Source organism: Geotrypetes seraphini, chromosome 16 (genome assembly GCF_902459505.1).
Source record: "Geotrypetes seraphini chromosome 16, aGeoSer1.1, whole genome shotgun sequence".
NCBI classification, from domain to species: domain Eukaryota; kingdom Metazoa; phylum Chordata; class Amphibia; order Gymnophiona; family Dermophiidae; genus Geotrypetes; species Geotrypetes seraphini.
The window spans coordinates 31,781,505-31,798,153 of NC_047099.1; the positions used below are offsets into that span (position 1 = coordinate 31,781,505).

Here is a 16,649-nt window from a genome sequence, read left to right on the forward strand (position 1 = left end):
GTTCTGGTAGAAACCCATTTACAAAGTATGTATTCTTCCCAATTAATATTTCCAAATTAATAGTCTCTTTGCTTATTTGTAAATGGGTCTCTACCAGAGCCTTTAATTCAGTAGCATAATTAAATAAAATAACTATTTCTGAAGTTTATAGGGAAGGATGGTGACGGAGGGGATTCCTCGCGGGGACGGGTGGGGACGGAGGGGATTCCTCGCGGGGACGGGTGGGGACGGAGGGGATTCCTCGCGGGGACGGGTGGGGACGGAGGGATTCCTCACGGGGACGGGTGGGGACGGAGGGATTCCTCACGGGGACGGGTGGGGATGGGTGGGATTTTGGCGGGGACGGGTGGGGACGGGTGGGATTTCTGTCCCCGCGCAACTCTCTAATCTAATGTACCTGGGGCAATCGGGGATTAGGTGACTTGCTCAGGGTCACAAGGAGCAGCAAGGGATTTGAACCCACAGCCTCGGGGTGCTAAGGTTGTAGCTCTAAGCACTGCACCACACACACAGAAACATAGAAACATGACGGCAGATAAAGGCCAAGTGGCCCATCTTGTCTGCCCATCCGCAGTAACCATATTGCAACGGAAAGTGAAACGACACAAAAATCCATACGAAGAAGGAGATTATCGCTGAAAAATAGCTGGAAAGCGATGACCACAAATGCTCGCAGTCTAAGCAACAAAGTTCATGATCTGCAAGCCCTGATATTAGAGGCAGATCTAGATATTGTTGCTATCACAGAGACATGGTTCAGTGAATCACATGGATGGGATGCAAACATACCGGGATATAATCTTTTTAGGAAGGACAGAGATGGTCATAAAGGTGGAGGAGTAGCTCTCTATGTAAAGATCAATATCCAAGCGACCGAAATGCAAGGGACCTGGGGAGAGGAAGAAGCGATATGGATTGCTCTGAAAAGAGAAGATGGAACTTCTATCTACGTGGGTGTAGTCTACAGACCTCCGACTCAATCGCAGCAAATTGATAAGGATCTGATTGTGGATATCCAAAAGTTTGGAAGGAAAGAGGAGGTTCTGCTGTTGGGAGATTTCAACCTGCCGGATGCGGACTGGAATGTTCCGTCTGCGGAATCGGAAAGAAGTAGGGAGATTGTGGATGCCTTTCAAGAGGCTCTGCTCAGACAAATGGTGACGGAACCCACAAGGGAAAAAGCGATATTGGATCTGGTCCTCACAAATGGAGAGAGTATCTCTAATGTTCGAGTGGGTGCTCACCTGGGTAGTAGCGATCATCAAACGGTTTGGTTTGATATAACGGCTAAAGTGGAGAGCGGCCGCACGATACTTAAAGTCCTAGATTTCAAACGTACGGACTTTAATGCAATGGGAAAGTACCTGAAGAAAGAGCTGTTAGGATGGGAGGACATAAGAGAAGTGGAAAGACAGTGGTCTAAGCTGAAAGGAGCGATAAAAATGGCTACGGACCTTTATGTGAAGAAAATCAATAAAAACAAAAGAAAAAGGAAGCCGATATGGTTCTCCAACCTAGTGGCTGAGAAAATAAAGGCGAAAGAGTTGGCGTTCATGAAATATAAAAAAACCCAAGAAGAGGAGAGCAGAAAGGACTACAGGGTGAAACTGAAAGAAGCCAAGAGAGAGATACGTTTGGCGAAGGCACAGGCGGAAGAACAAATGGCTAAAAATGTAAAAAAGGGAGATAAAAATTTTTTCAGATATATTAGTGAAAGGAGGAAGATAAAAAATGGAATTGCTAGGCTAAAAGATGCTGGGAACAAATATGTGGAGAGTGATGAGGAGAAAGCAAATGTGCTAAACAAATACTTCTGTTCTGTGTTCACAGAAGAAAATCCTGGAGAAGGACCGAGATTGTCCGGCAAAGTTACACGAGAAAATGGAGTAGATTCTGCGCCGTTCACGGAGGAGGGTGTTTATGAGCAACTTGAAAAACTGAAGGTGGACAAAGCGATGGGACCAGACGGGATCCATCCCAGGATACTAAGGGAACTCAGAGAGGTTCTGGCGAGTCCTATTAAAGACTTGTTCAACAAATCTCTGGAGACGGGAGTGATTCCTGGGGATTGGAGGAGAGCGGATGTGGTCCCTATTCATAAAAGTGGTCACAGGGATGAAGCAGGAAACTACAGGCCGGTGAGCCTCACTTCAGTTGTTGGAAAAATAATGGAAGTGTTGCTGAAAGAAAGGATAGTGTATTTCCTTGAATCTAATGGGTTACAGGATCCGAGGCAACATGGCTTTACAAAAGGTAAATCGTGCCAAACGAACCTGATTGAATTTTTTGATTGGGTGACCAGAGAGCTGGATCGAGGACATATGCTAGATGTAATTTATTTGGATTTCAGCAAAGCCTTTGATACAGTTCCTCATAGGAGGCTGTTGAACAAACTTGAAGGGCTAAAGTTAGGACCCAAAGTGGTGAACTGGGTCAGAAACTGGCTGTCGGACAGACGCCAGAGGGTGGTGGTTAATGGAAGTCGCTCGAAGGAAGGAAAGGTGACTAGTGGAGTCCCTCAGGGTTCGGTGCTGGGGCCAATCCTGTTCAATATGTATGTAAGTGACATTGCTGAAGGGTTAGAAGGAAAAGTGTGCCTTTTTGCAGATGATACCAAGATTTGTAACAGAGTAGACACCGAAGAGGGAGTGGAAAATATGAAAAAGGATCTGCAAAAGTTAGAGGAATGGTCTAATGCCTGGCAACTAAAATTCAATGCAAAGAAATGCAGAGTAATGCATTTGGGGATTAATAATAGGAAGGAACCGTATATGCTGGGAGGAGAGAAGCTGATATGCACGGACGGGGAGAGGGACCTCGGGGTGATAGTGTCCGAAGATCTAAAGGCGAAAAAACAGTGTGACAAGGCAGTGGCTGCTGCCAGAAGGATTCTGGGCTGTATAAAGAGAGGCGTAGTCAGTAGAAGAAAGAAGGTGTTGATGCCCCTGTACAGGTCATTGGTGAGGCCCCACTTGGAGTATTGTGTTCAGTTTTGGAGACCGTATCTGGCGAAAGACGTAAGAAGACTTGAGGCGGTCCAGAGGAGGGCGACGAAAATGATAGGAGGCTTGCACCAGAAGACATATGAGGAGAGACTGGAAGCCCTGAATATGTATACCCTAGAGGAAAGGAGAGACAGGGGAGATATGATTCAGACGTTCAAATACTTAAAGGGTATTAACGTAGAACAAAATCTTTTCCAGAGAAAGGAAAATGGTAAAACCAGAGGACATAATTTGAGGTTGAGGGGTGGTAGATTCAGGGGCAATGTTAGGAAATTCTACTTTACGGAGAGGGTGGTGGATGCCTGGAATGTGCTCCCGGGAGAGGTGGTGGAGAGTAAAACTGTGACTGAGTTCAAAGAAGCGTGGGATGAACACAGAAGATTTAGAATCAGAAAATAATATTAAAGATTGAACTAGGCCAGTTACTGGGCAGACTTGTACGGTCTGTGTCTGTGTATGGCCGTTTGGAGGAGGATGGGCAGGGGAGGGCTTCAATGGCTGGGAGGGTGTAGATGGGCTGGAGTAAGTCTTAACAGAGATTTCGGCAGTTGGAACCCAAGCACAGTACCGGGTAAAGCTTTGGATTCTCGCCCAGAAATAGCTAAGAAGAAAAAAAAAAAAAAAAAAAAAAAAATTTTTAAATTGAATCAGGTTGGGCAGACTGGATGGACCATTCGGGTCTTTATCTGCCGTCATCTACTATGTTACTATGTTACTATGTTACTATGTTAATTTATGGAGGGCTGTAATGGTGGAGGTGGAGACAGAGGAGTGGAAACCTGGCTCTGTCATACACTATGGCTCTAATTTTATAAATTATGCCTAAAATTAGATGCCTAGATCAAGGCGCCTAGCCGATCTAGACGCTTAACTTATTTAAAAGGCTTAAAGTGCCAGTACAGTAATTAACAATTAGCACCTCATTCATGTCAATTGCACCTGATTGGATGGTAGGCATACCAAGGTGCCTATCAAAAAGTAGGCATGGTTAGGGGGTGGATTGGGGGTTTGTTTTTCATATGGGTGCCTTTTTGGACTTAGGTGCTCTCATTTAGGCCAAGAAAACCCTGGCATAAATAGGATGTGCCTAAGCCCACTTTTGGCGCCCCTAAGTGCAATTCTGTAAAGTACACTTTTTATAAAATCACGCCTAAGCGCCACACTACTCAGCGCCTAAGTTTTAGGTGCCATTTATAGAACTGGGCCCAGCTAGCTCTTCACTCTTCAAACTAAACTCATCCAAATTTGTATTAATCTCAGTCACAGATACTTTTAAAATGTCCGCTTGACGGGCCCAGGCTGACTAACACAGCACTCTGGTTGCCCATTTCCAAAGCCTTGTCTCGGGTATACTCTGTTTTTGCTGTCACTAAAGCTTAGAGCCACAATAATCTGCAGGAAGAACATGGTCAAATAGATAAGCTAGAGGAACCTCCATAAACAGAGCTTCAGCTCATAGCCTCTGTGTCCTTTAGTACTTATCAAAGCTTCCTTACTACAGTCTCAATTGGGAAGCACTATGCTGCTGCTCTGGCAACTGTAGTAATTTCCAAGTGAAGCACTCCACAATCAAGCAGGCTCTTTCCTCCCTTTCTCATGATATCCTTTGAGTCTTAACATAAAATTAATTCACTTTGAGTAGGAAACAAGTGAATATATACCAGGGGTATTTGGAGTGTTGAATAACTGTAGTAATTTCCCCTCTCCTGCCCTCCAATTTTATTTATTTTAACATTTTTTATGGCTGTCTTCAGAAGTGTGCTCACTGATTACACAGGGTAGACAAACACAGTTGAGGCTGCCTGCGAACGGGTCTCCCGTTGCTGGGCTTTTTTCCCCAATTTTTTTTTTTTTTTTAATCTTTATTCATTTTCAAATATTACAAGAAGTGTATAATAGTCAAACAGAAAATCTTTAACTAATCACTTGACAATCTTACTTAAATACCTTCAAACATATAAATATAAAAGAATCCCTACCCACTCACCCATATTAATAATAAACAATTATCAATTATTATCTTTCACATTCCCACTCCCCCTATATTTAATCTAATACTAAGGTGTTTAAGATGTCTGATCATTAGAATAATTAATCAATGGCCCCCAAATCTTTTTAAACTTGTGATAATTTCCCTGTTGCATGGCAAGCACTCTCTCCATTTTATAAATATGACATACTGAATTCCACCAAAAAGTATAATTCAGTTTTTTTCCATGTTGAAGAAGGCGTCTATTGATATGCCGAAACAGGGAGCCTTGTTGGGACTTGTTTATTTCGATTAAAGATTCCATTGGTTAAAAAGACATCCCCCCTTGCCATTGCACTGATTACATATACCACAAGTGAAGCGGTGTCACAGCCATTAATTAATTTATTTTAAAAAATGTATATACTGCCTGGAGTCTCAGTGTTTCCATATAACAACATACATAATAAACATGAATCATACAATTGGCAGATACACAACATCCTGAAGCAATAGCTTCACACACACAAAAGAAAAAAAAATACCAGAGAGTGGTGGAAAACTGGAACGCTTTTCCGGAAGCTGTTATAGGGGAAAACACCCTCCAGGGATTCAAAATGTACGCAGGTAAGGCTAGTCTCAGTTAAGGCACTGGTCTTTGACTAAAGGGCCGCTCTGTATGGACCATTGGTCTAACCCAGTAACGGCAATTCTTATGTTCAATGTTATAAAAAAAATGAATTCTGTAGAGATATGCAGCATGTGAATGCCTCCTTGGGAGGTGATCTGTTGGGCCTGGATTGTTGTCCAGGGGGTGGTCTACCATGGCTAGGTGGATGGATCTGCATTTGTGAATTTTACTACAGTGGGACTTCTGGAGCTGAGACTTCAGGAATGTTGTAGGGTAATCACAGAGAACCTGTAAACACAAAAAAATCTCTCTTAAATCAGTGTAGGAGAGGATCTGCCAACAGTGGCAGAGTAAGGGGGTCGGGGTGGGGGGCAGTCCGCCCCAGGCACTATTTTGATGGGGGCACCAGCATCCCTCCCCTGCACTTTCACTTCCTCCCCACCGTTCCTTAACTCTTCGCTGGCGTGAGTAGCAACTCCAACCTGCTGCTCGTGCCAGCGTCAGCTCTCCCTCTGACATCACTTTCAGATCCCGCACATAGGTGTGCAGGCAGCCATGGTGTAAGACGGTGTTCAAGAAAGCAGTGAAGGAGGGCAGTATTGTCTCAAGTGTGATAATTAGATGCAATCTGTAGCAGACTTTCTGCTAGTCCTGCCTTTTTAAAGGTTGCATTTTATTAAAGTGCCCTCTGACTTGAAGGAGTTTTAATTTGAGTCAGCAGGACTCTCTTCCCCTTAAGGCTTCCTGTAAAACTTTCACTGATTCACCGTCTAACCAATAGTTTTACCAAAACTCCAGATAACTACTTTTCATCTCCTGAGACCGTTTCTTCCAGACCTTAGTGCTCCAGGCCTTTAAGGTGGTCTTCTAATGTTTTAGAATATTCTAAGTGGATCAGAAATATACAGAAAGAATGAGGCTCAAGTAGCTGTATTTTTTTTTCTACAAAGTCAATTTAGGGCAGTTATTGAATAGATGGCTTCTGCCTTAGGTACAAGCCCCCAAATTCTATAAAGTTAGGCGGCTACATTGACACCTAACTTAATTGAGTAATAGGCTAAATCTGCGCTTAATTGGCACTAATTAGAGTAAACTGAAAGTTGGGCGCCTAACTTGGTAGGCGTGATTCTACAACAGTTAGGCACAGTGCAAAGCACATAGTTAAAAGTGGGCATGGTTAGGGGCAGATTGTGGGTATGTTTTAGAGTTAGGCCCCTAGGTTCTCCAAGATGGCTGTCACCAGCAAATTCACACCAAAAAAAGCAAAAAGAAACAAAATCCAAATTAAAAAATAGCAATTTGGGGGCTGGGGAGGTAGGGAACTGTGAGTGGCAGATTGGGTTTATGCCTTCGATAATCTTCTTTCCGTTAGTCTCTGAAGGATTCCATACACTAGGTGTTCAATCCCAACCCACAGTCCGGGTGTTGCAGAATTCACATCTTTTCAGAACACATGCTGTACTCCCCGTAGTGGTAGAAACAGTTCAGTCTCAAAGCCAAGAACATACCTATAATCCAGGACAAAAAGGGTACAGGGAAAATCCCCATCAAACAAGTAACTCATGAACTGGTGTGCTCTGCAGAAATATTGGCAAGTAATAAACAATCACAAAGGCAACTCAGAAAAAAAACATTGAGGAACATTGCAGTACTAACTTGCTCTGTGCAATGAGCACCCCAAGAAAGTCCTTCGGTAATGTGTATACTCACAGAAACTCCCCACATGATATGGCTAGAAAATCTTCAAGCCTGCAATGAGAGTAACCAAGGCAGAAAGGAGTAGGCTACTTCAAACAACTGAGTGAATACAGAGAGGGCAGATCATATGGAATCCTCCAGGGACTAACAGAAAGATGATATCAAAGGTATAAACCTAATCTTCCATTCTGTTACATCCCTTCCTGATTCCATACGCTAGGTCAGGGGTGCCCAAAACGTCAATCGTGATCTACCAGTAGATCGCGAGGGCAACACGAGTTGATGGCGGAGGCCGGGATTTCTCCTTGCTTCCCCGACACAGCAACAGTCCAGGTGCATGCAGCGACTATACAAGCAGCAGACCCACAAGCCTTCCCCCCCCCCCCTGACGTCAATTTTAATGTTGGAGAGGAAGTTCTGGGCCAGCCAGGCAGCAATTGGCTGACCCGGAATTTCTTTTTTGATGTCAGAATTGACTGATATAACTGACTCGTAATTCCTGAAGGCTGCTGCTATACTGATAATTTTTTCCACTTACTGTTTGTGTCTCCACTTCATAGGTATTGGCATAGCAGTTAGACATACTTTCAGCCTGCCACTATACCTATAACAGCTGAAAATACATATATAGTGGACTAACATATTTACTAGCTACCAGTAAAAAGTATTCATCCATTTAAAAATTGAGCCTATCATCTCTATGTTCAGTGAGGCCCTGACACTCTAGATCAGGTTGGGCAAACTTTTTGACTCGTGGGCCACAATGGGTTCTTAAATTTGACAAAGGGGCCAGACCTGTCCTATCCCCGCAAGCTTGGTGCTTGGTCCCCGTCCCTGCAAACAATCTGATCCCATCCACACAAGCCTCGAATAGTTTTATACTGACCAGAACAAATGTACGTTATGACATTTATAAAGGAGATGTATAAGAGTGCCAAGCTGTGTATGGCAAGACCAGCATTTCCCTGATGAGATTGAGTGTTTAAATTTGGCTATTTTATTAGGGGATCAAATATGCCCTATGCAAAACAAAAAACGTAGATTGACAAATTGACGCTGACATGGTGGGCCGAGCATGGAGTTCCAATTTATGTCATCAGGGATTAAATTCAATTCTTCCGCCAAGAGGTCGTCAAAGGGGATAACCACTTCGCTTCTCATTTCTCACAAAATTTTATATAATTTGGAAGCTCTCTTTTTTCCTATTAAAAGAGTCTAGGTGAGCTTAGAGAAGTTATGTAAAGTAGGCGCCCTCTCTCTCCATGGGATTATTAATTCGTTAAGAGATTCTGAGAACTCAAAGTTCTGGCTGTTGAACTAGAGAAAGAGATGTTCAGCTGGCAGGGCTTTGTTTATAAATGTTTATCAACACAACTAATATACTACTTTATCCTAAAGCAAAAATAAGAAAATAAATATATATTTTTTTCTACCTTTGTCTGGTTTCTGCTTTCCTCATCTTCTCCTCATTCAATTCCTTCCATCCACTGTCTGCCTTCTCTCTGTCTCTTCCATATGCTCTTGTTACTGTGCCTCTCCCTTCCATCTCTCCCTCCACACCCCCCCATTGGTCTGGCGCCCATCTTCTTCCCTCCGCTCCCCCCATAGTCTAGCATTTCTCTCTTCCCCATTTCCATTCTGCAGCATCTTCTTCCCTCTCTCTCTTCCCCAGTTTCCTTCAGCAGCGTCTTCTCCCATCTCTCTCTTCCCCAGTTCCCTTCAGCATCTGTTCCTGTCCTCCACCCCTCTTTTCCTCCAGCAGTTTTTGCATGGTCCAGCAGCCTCTCCCTCCTGCTGCGGTCCGAGCATCTCCCTCTCTTCCCCTTACCTTTGTGGCGATGTTTACTTTTCTTTCTACAAGCAGCCAGAGCCTTGAAGTCGTGTGCGTCTGCTGGAAAGCTCTCCTGTGACGCAACTTTCTGTTTCCGGTTGTGTCAGAGGAGGATTTTCCAGCAGCCACATGCAACTTCAAAGCTCCGGCTACTTGTAGAAAGAAAAGTAAATATCGCCATGAAGGTAATTTGGCGGGCCGGATTAAAAAACTAAATGGGTTGGATATGGCTCGCGGACCATAGTTTGCCCATGTCTGCTCTAGATTGAAGAGTTTTTGATTCTAAGCCATTTGGATGGATTTCTCTTTAAGATTTTGTCGGCTCACCTCGCCTCCATTTTTATCCATTTCTAAGCAAGATCTGTGAATCTTAGATTTTTGTGGTGATTGCATAGGTGTTCTCTCATCTTTTTTTTCTCCTCTTTTTTTTTTTTTGTAGGATGCACGAAAGGCATGCGGAGATTCCACACTGACTCAGGTAAGTACATCTTATCTCCATCCCTAGCTCACCTAATGTTTTTAGGAGAACCATCCGTTGTTTTGTAGAAAAATTAATCCTTCTGGAAAAAGAAGGCTGTGGATGTTTAGGCTCAGAGGTATCCAGTGGAAGCACTAAATCATACCATCAGCAACTGATAATTGGTTAGCGTAGAAACTAGAACCTCCCCCTCCCCCTAACAATGAGAACTAGCTATGACGGATTCCCAAAAAATCCTCTCCCCTGAGCAGTTTGAAAATTCATTTATCAATTTTGCTAATTATTTGTCCTGTGAGATTAGCAAAGGCTGGGCCATACATTTCAGAATTGCTCATTTGACAAGGAGCTGGAATATGCATGCTATACAGTAAGGAGGTTGGGAGTGAGAAAGAACAATGCTCAAACCTGAGTGAGGACTGCAGCCCCTCTGAGATATGACTTGAGAGGCAATGATATGTTTGATATTCAGGCTCAAATTCTATTTATGGTGCCAAATAAATCAGCACTGATCACCCCCCCTTATAAAAAGAGATCAGAGGAGCATCCGCTAGGAGCTGCACCTGAGGCAGACCACCACCCATTCTCCCCCCTTGGTACACCACTGCCTGAGGAAGGGGATTTTGATCTCCAAAATTTAGGAAAAATGTATTAGTCGGACAGTAGAAAGATTCTTATTTCTATTTTCTATGTATAAATGTTTATGTGAATACAGTTACAACACTACTTTATTCTAAAGCAACAAAAAAATTATTCTACCTTTTTGTCATCTCTGGTTTCTGCTTTCCTCATCTTTTCTTCACTCTCCATTCCATCCAGTGTCCACCCTCTTTCTCTTTCTGTCTCCACTTTCTCATCTATGTCTGGCATCTCTCTTTTCCTTTCCTTTCCTTCTTCCCACACTAACTTACCCCATGGTCTGGCATCCGTTTCACTTCCCCTATGCCCTGGGATCTCTCTCTCCTTTCCTTCCCTTCCATCTCTCCCTCTCCCTCCATGCTCTGACATCTCCTCTCCTTCCTTTCACTCTTTTCCCGATGGTCTGGGATCTTTCTCCTCTCTTTTCCTTCCATCTTTCCCTCTCCCTCCATGCTCTGGCATCTCCTTTTCTTCCTTTCCCTACCTCCCTTCCCAGTGGTCTGGCTTCTCAGTTTCCTTCCCTTACTTTTTCTCTCCCCATGCTCTGGTGGCATATCTCCTTCCTTTTGCTCTCTTCTTTTCTTCCTGATGGTCTGGCATCTACTCCTTCCCTTATGCTCTGCACCTGGGGCAGACTGCCCCCCTCACCCCCTTTGGTATGCCACTGTATTAGAGTAATCCATTTTTCAATTAGCTTTCAGATGTCAAAATCTCCTTCAGGTCAGTACAATATATTGCTGTTACAGTATCCTGTTCTAATCTGAGGAAGAGGGTTTTGTTCTCCAAAAGTTATTAAAAAATTAGTCCAATGAAAAGATTACCTTATTTCTATTTATAAACACAACTACAATAATCTCCATTCCATACAGCATCTGCCCTCTTTCTCTGGCCCATTTTTCTCTTTCTGTCTCTATGCCCTCCCCCATGCTCTGGCATTTCTCTCTTCTCCTTTCCTTCCCTCCTTCCCACCCCAACTCACCCAATGGTCTGCATCTGCTTCCCTTTCCCCATGCTCTGGGATCTCTCTCCTCTCTTTTCCTTCCATCTCTCCCTCTTCCTCTGTGCCCTGGCATCTCCTTCCTTTCTTCCAGATGGTCTGGCATCTGTCTCCTTCTCTTCCCTCCTCCCCATGCCCTGGCATCTCTTCCTCCCCCTCCATGGCCTGGCATCTCCTTTCCTTCCTTCCTTTCCAGCCCTCCTTTCCTTCTCCATGGTCTGACATTTCTCTTTCCTCTCTTCTCCCTTTCCTGGTCTTCCTTCTCCCACCCTCCCTCCCTCTCCCCAATTGGATACAGCATTTCTCTCTCTCTTTCTCTTTCTTCGCAATGCTCAGAACTCACTGCTCATGCTGGGGTCCCGCCTACTTCCTCTTTCCACGAAGGCAGAACCTTTCAGAAAGGAAGGCCTGATGTCAGCAGAGCAGTGAATTCCTGAATGCTGCTGAAGGAAAAAGTTCTCGGAGTCGGACTGTGATGCAAGCCATTGCTTGGAGCACCCTCTTATGGGTTGCACCTGGAGCGGATCCCCCCCACCACAACCATTGATACGCCACTGCTGATTAGCATGGCACTTAGCATAATTCTATAGAAGGCATAGAATCCTGCTTAGCAGCCGTATGTGGTATAATATTTAGGCCAAGGAAAGCCAGGCAGATTGGGCTTATTCTATAAGTATGCCAAACTTTTAGGAACCCCCACGATCTACCCATGCTCACACACTTTTTAAGATTTGCATACTAGAAGTGACGCACACCACTTAAAGAAAGTGCCTTCCAAATTGTATGTGTAACTTCTAATTGGTACCAATTATCATCAATTATGTATTACTTGCCAATTATTGGCACCAATTGACTTGTTAATAAGTTGCATGCCAAAACTGCTATGCCACCAATTGCGCAGGAAACTTATGGCGCTGTATACAGAATTTGGAGGTGAGAAGGTAATTTGTAACAGGGTTGCTTAGGTCAGTGTTTTTCAACCGCTGTTCCGCGGCACACTAGTGTGCCGCGAGATGTTGCCTGGTGTGCTGTACGGTCAGGGCCGCCATCAGGGCAGTACCACTAGTCCTGCATTCAGGGGCCCGGAGCTGACAGGGGGCCCGGGCTCCCCCAGGGTCCTAGGCCACAGTCTATGGAGAGGGGCGGTCCGCCCCACGTGGACAGGAGAGAGCTGGACGGGGGACCCGCGGAGTTCAATACATCTCCAGCCGCGAGGCTCGTCTTCTGTTCCTGCCTGCCCTGCAGCTAACATATAGCCGATCGCAAGCGTTCCCCGATGTCAGCGCTGACGTCGGAGGGAGGGCTTAAGCAAAGCCTGCCCTCCGATGTCAGTGCTGACGTCGGAGAATACTTCCGGTCGGCTATTTGTGCGCGGCAGGGCAGGCAGGAAGCAGAAGACAAGCCTCGCGGCTTGAGCTTCGTTTTGCTGAGAAAGTTGCAAAGATGGGCTGGGAGGCAAACACGGAACACAAAAGGGGGGAGGGAGTGCGTTTTGGACACAAGGCATGAACTTGGGAGAGAGGAAGGGAGGGAAAGAGATGCTGAGGTGGGGGAGGGAATGGGTTTTTGGACACAGAAGGCATGGACTTGGGAGAGAGGAAGGGAGGGAAAGAGATGCTGAGGTGGGGGAGGGAATGTGTTTTTGGACACAGAAGAAATGGACTTGGGAGAGAGGAAAGGAGGGAAAGAGATGCTGAGGTGGGGAGGGAATGAGTGTTTGGACACAGAAGGCATGGACTTTGGAGAGAGGAAGGGAGGGAAAGAGATGGTTGTGTACACGGGGAATAGAAGAAAGGAGAATTTTTGGTCATAGGGAGGGAGTGAGGTACAGATAATGGCATATCAGGGTGGGGGGGGGCGGTCTGCCCCACCCCGGGTTTACGTCCCAAGGGGGTGCACAGCTGGCCACCCTCCAGTGTTGTCCCTAGGCCGGCAAACTGCGGCTCTTTAGCCACTTGAGTGCCACCGCCGCCATCGGGAACAGGCCGGCGCCAAGTTCTCCCTGCTTTTCCCTGTGGGGCCGGCCAACTCTCGCCACTCATGTCAATTCTGATGTCGGAGAGGACGTTCTGGGCCAGCCAATCGCTGCCTGGCTGGCCTAGAACGTCCTCTCCGACGTTAGAATTGACGACGGGTGGCGAGAGTTGGTCGGCCCCGCGCGGAAGAGAAGCAGGGAGAACTTGGCGCCGGCCTGTTCCCGATGGCGGCGGTGGCACTCAAGTGAATTACTTTATATATAGTCAATATAGGCACAGAGTTAAATTTTTTAACATTTTCTAATGGTGGTGTGCCTCGTGATTTTTTTCATGAAACAAGTGTGCCTTTGCCCAAAAAAGGTTGAAAAACACTGGCTTAGGTTAATAGGCATCTTCCTGCTCTTATTTCATAAGGATACAATGTGTCTCTGTAACAAAACAAGCAGAAATTGCACCTAGACTGAAATGCCTTGACTTTTTCTGAATTCTTCTCAGATCACTGCAGGTTTGGACCCTGTGGGTCGGATTCAAATGCGGACACGGCGCACACTGCGGGGGCACCTGGCAAAGATCTATGCCATGCACTGGGGCACTGATTCGAGGTACTGAGTGGAGGAGGGATGGGGAAAAGATGTTTAAGAATAAAGGTCTGTCCATGTATAAGCACAGTTTACTCATCTCTACATGAAGAGAGTGCAGTAGGAACTGAAGTTACAGTGGAGTCAAGCCATGCTATTCTACTTTTTGAACAACAGGCAGTAGCAGTCATTACAAAGGTGTATTTTAGAACCGCTGTACATTTTGGCAGATTCTATTCTGTCGCTGTCCCATTCCCGTAAGCTCCACCTTAACTGCACACTTAGCCTTGAACACTTATGATTTTATTTTATTTTATTTTTTTTTTATGTTAAATATATATTTATTGATTTTTAAATCACATAATCAAGAATTAACTTGTACAGAAAGCAAATTAGCAATTCCACATAGAGCAAGAAACATTCCAATAACATTTAGATCATATATAAACTAAAATGCTCAAGTCCTCAAATTTGGATCCAAGCGAAAATAAAAGAAAAAGAATTGAACAAAATGTACACTCTTTCATATAAAGTTAGCTAGAAGGCTGATGCTGGGATTAATCAATAATCTTAGAGCTTATGGTTTTTCTGCCTCCAATCGGGAGAGCGCTAAGAAAGAAGTCAACTGATTAGGCTCAAAGAAAACATATTTAACTGATCGGTGATGCACTATACACTTACAAGGATGTCGTAAATAGAAAGTAGCACCTAAAGATGTAACACCTGGCTTCAACATAAGAAATTCACGACGACGCTTTTGGGTCTCTCGTGATAAATCAGGAAATATCTGCACTTTACAACCCATAAATTCTTTCTGTCTATTTTTAAAGTATAGTTTTAACAACCAAACTTTATCAATAGAGAGAGCTACTGTTACAATCAAAGTACTTGGTTCTATAGCCTCTTTATCAGATTTTTCCAATAACTCCGATACATCCAATAATCCTTGATCCGACGACTTTTTTAGCAATTTAATCTTATTAGGTAAATAATAAACTCGTGATAAAGGAGGCAATGAATCTTCTGAGGCCCCCAAAACTTCAAGAAAATATCTTTTAAACATTTCTCTAGGTGGTGTCAATGGTAGCCTAGGAAAGTTAATTAATCTTAAGTTATTGTATCTGGAGTTGTTTTCCAAATTCTCCATCTTTCTCCTAAGATTTATATTGTCTTTCATTAAAGTTTCCTGTAGTTGTTTAGATGATTTAATTTCCTGTTCAAGCTTTTGAACAGAGGAATTAGAGGCAGTCATTTCATTTTTCAGTTCTTTAAGTTCAGTAGAATGTTGAGACAGTTTCCCCTCAATTGACTGAAGTTTGGGACTTATGGTCTTCACTAGTCCGGCCATAAGATCCCATAGTGAGTCCAGAGTTACTTCTGAGGGTTTTTCCAAAGAAATTAAAGGTAAAGAAGTGTCATAGTGCTCACCGTCCAGTTGATTAACTTGTCGCTGTCCCTGAAGGCTATCTCGCCTCTCCTTAGATGATTTTTCCTCAGTTTCTTCATAGGAGCTCATATCCATGAGAGCTCCTGTCAGCAGGCTCTGTGATGGACTACTTGCCTCAGGGGAAGGCAAGGCCCCGACATCCAGGGTTCCCCTACCCCTTGGAGAGCTGCTCAACTGTGGCTGCGGGGGCGGTGCCCTAACGTCGGGGCTCAAAGATGTCTCCAATCCCGGAGGAATCACCACGGCCTCGCCGACGCCGCTACTCCTCTGCGGGCCTCCCTCCGACGCCAAAAATGCTCCCTGCATCCGTCTGAGGAGTTCGCCGACCGCGGGGGTGGCAGTGGGCCGCAAGGCACCAACGGCGCTACGGCCCCTCCGCTTAGGCATCCGCTTAGACAACCGCTAAGAAATTTTTGTGAAGAGAAAGTCCTCAGAGCGGCTCCTCAGCGCGTCTAGCCTGACGCCATCTTGGATCGTCGAACACTTATGATTTTAAAGTGTTTGAGGCTTGTGCAGATGAGGACAGAGCTTGCAGGAATGGGGTGGGCACAGGAAAATAATTATTGGGGATGGGAAAATGAGTTCCCGCGGGGATGGGGAAAAATTTTGTGCCCATTTCATTCTTTACTTGAGACACAATGACCTGTACATCTCAATTCCTACTTCTAAGTCCTGTCTAAAATGGGGCTGTATTGTTCCAACAGCCTCTCCTCTCCTATTACAATTTTGTAAGTGATATTGCTGAAGGGCTGTCGGGTAAGATTTGCCTCTTTGCAGATGATACCAAAATCTGCGTGGAATATTCTCTTAGTTGAGTTGATAGAGATGAGGACTGTGTCTGAATTCAAGAAAGCATGGGACAGACATGTAGGATCTCTTAGGGAGAGGAGATAGTGGATGCTGCGGATGGGCAGACTAGATGGGCCATTTGGCCTTATCTGCCATCATGTTTCTATGTTAAATGTACATTCTCTCCCTTCACTTCATGATCGAAGCTAAGGTATAGTAAAATAAACCTTAGATGGCTCCCATATAGGTCTGTAGCATGGGATCTTCCACATAATCTCATAGAATTTCCATAGTTTCCATCTTAGCACTGTTAGTCATCCATTTGTATGACTGATTTATCTTGTCAATGGAGATCTCCCCTCCCTTTTACAGGAAAGTAACTCTTATCTCCGCTTGTCCCTTCTGTATTTTCTTGGTTTTTAAAAAAATAATTTATATTCCGAATATCCTACAATTCTGTGTAAATTACAAATTATTCAGGTACTCAAACATTATTCCCTTACTGTCCCGGTAGGCTCCCACTCTATCTAATGTACCTGGGGCAGTGGGGATTAAGTGACTTGCCCAGGGTCATAAGGAGCAATGCAGGATGTGAACCCACAACCTCAGGGTGC

The 16,649-nt window shown here is 44.6% G+C and overlaps 1 protein-coding gene across 5 annotated transcripts in view; it reads left to right on the forward strand.

The window, feature by feature from the left end:
• GNB2 (G protein subunit beta 2) overlaps window positions 1-16,649 on the forward strand; it is a 212,245-nt gene that overhangs the window by 160,572 nt on the left and 35,024 nt on the right. For all 5 annotated transcript variants that reach the window (XM_033923772.1, XM_033923771.1, XM_033923776.1 and 2 more), the window contains 2 exons: window positions 9,574-9,612; window positions 13,717-13,823. In XM_033923772.1, coding sequence (XP_033779663.1) covers window positions 9,574-9,612; window positions 13,717-13,823 — 146 coding nt within the window. The remainder of the gene's footprint in view (window positions 1-9,573; window positions 9,613-13,716; window positions 13,824-16,649) is intronic.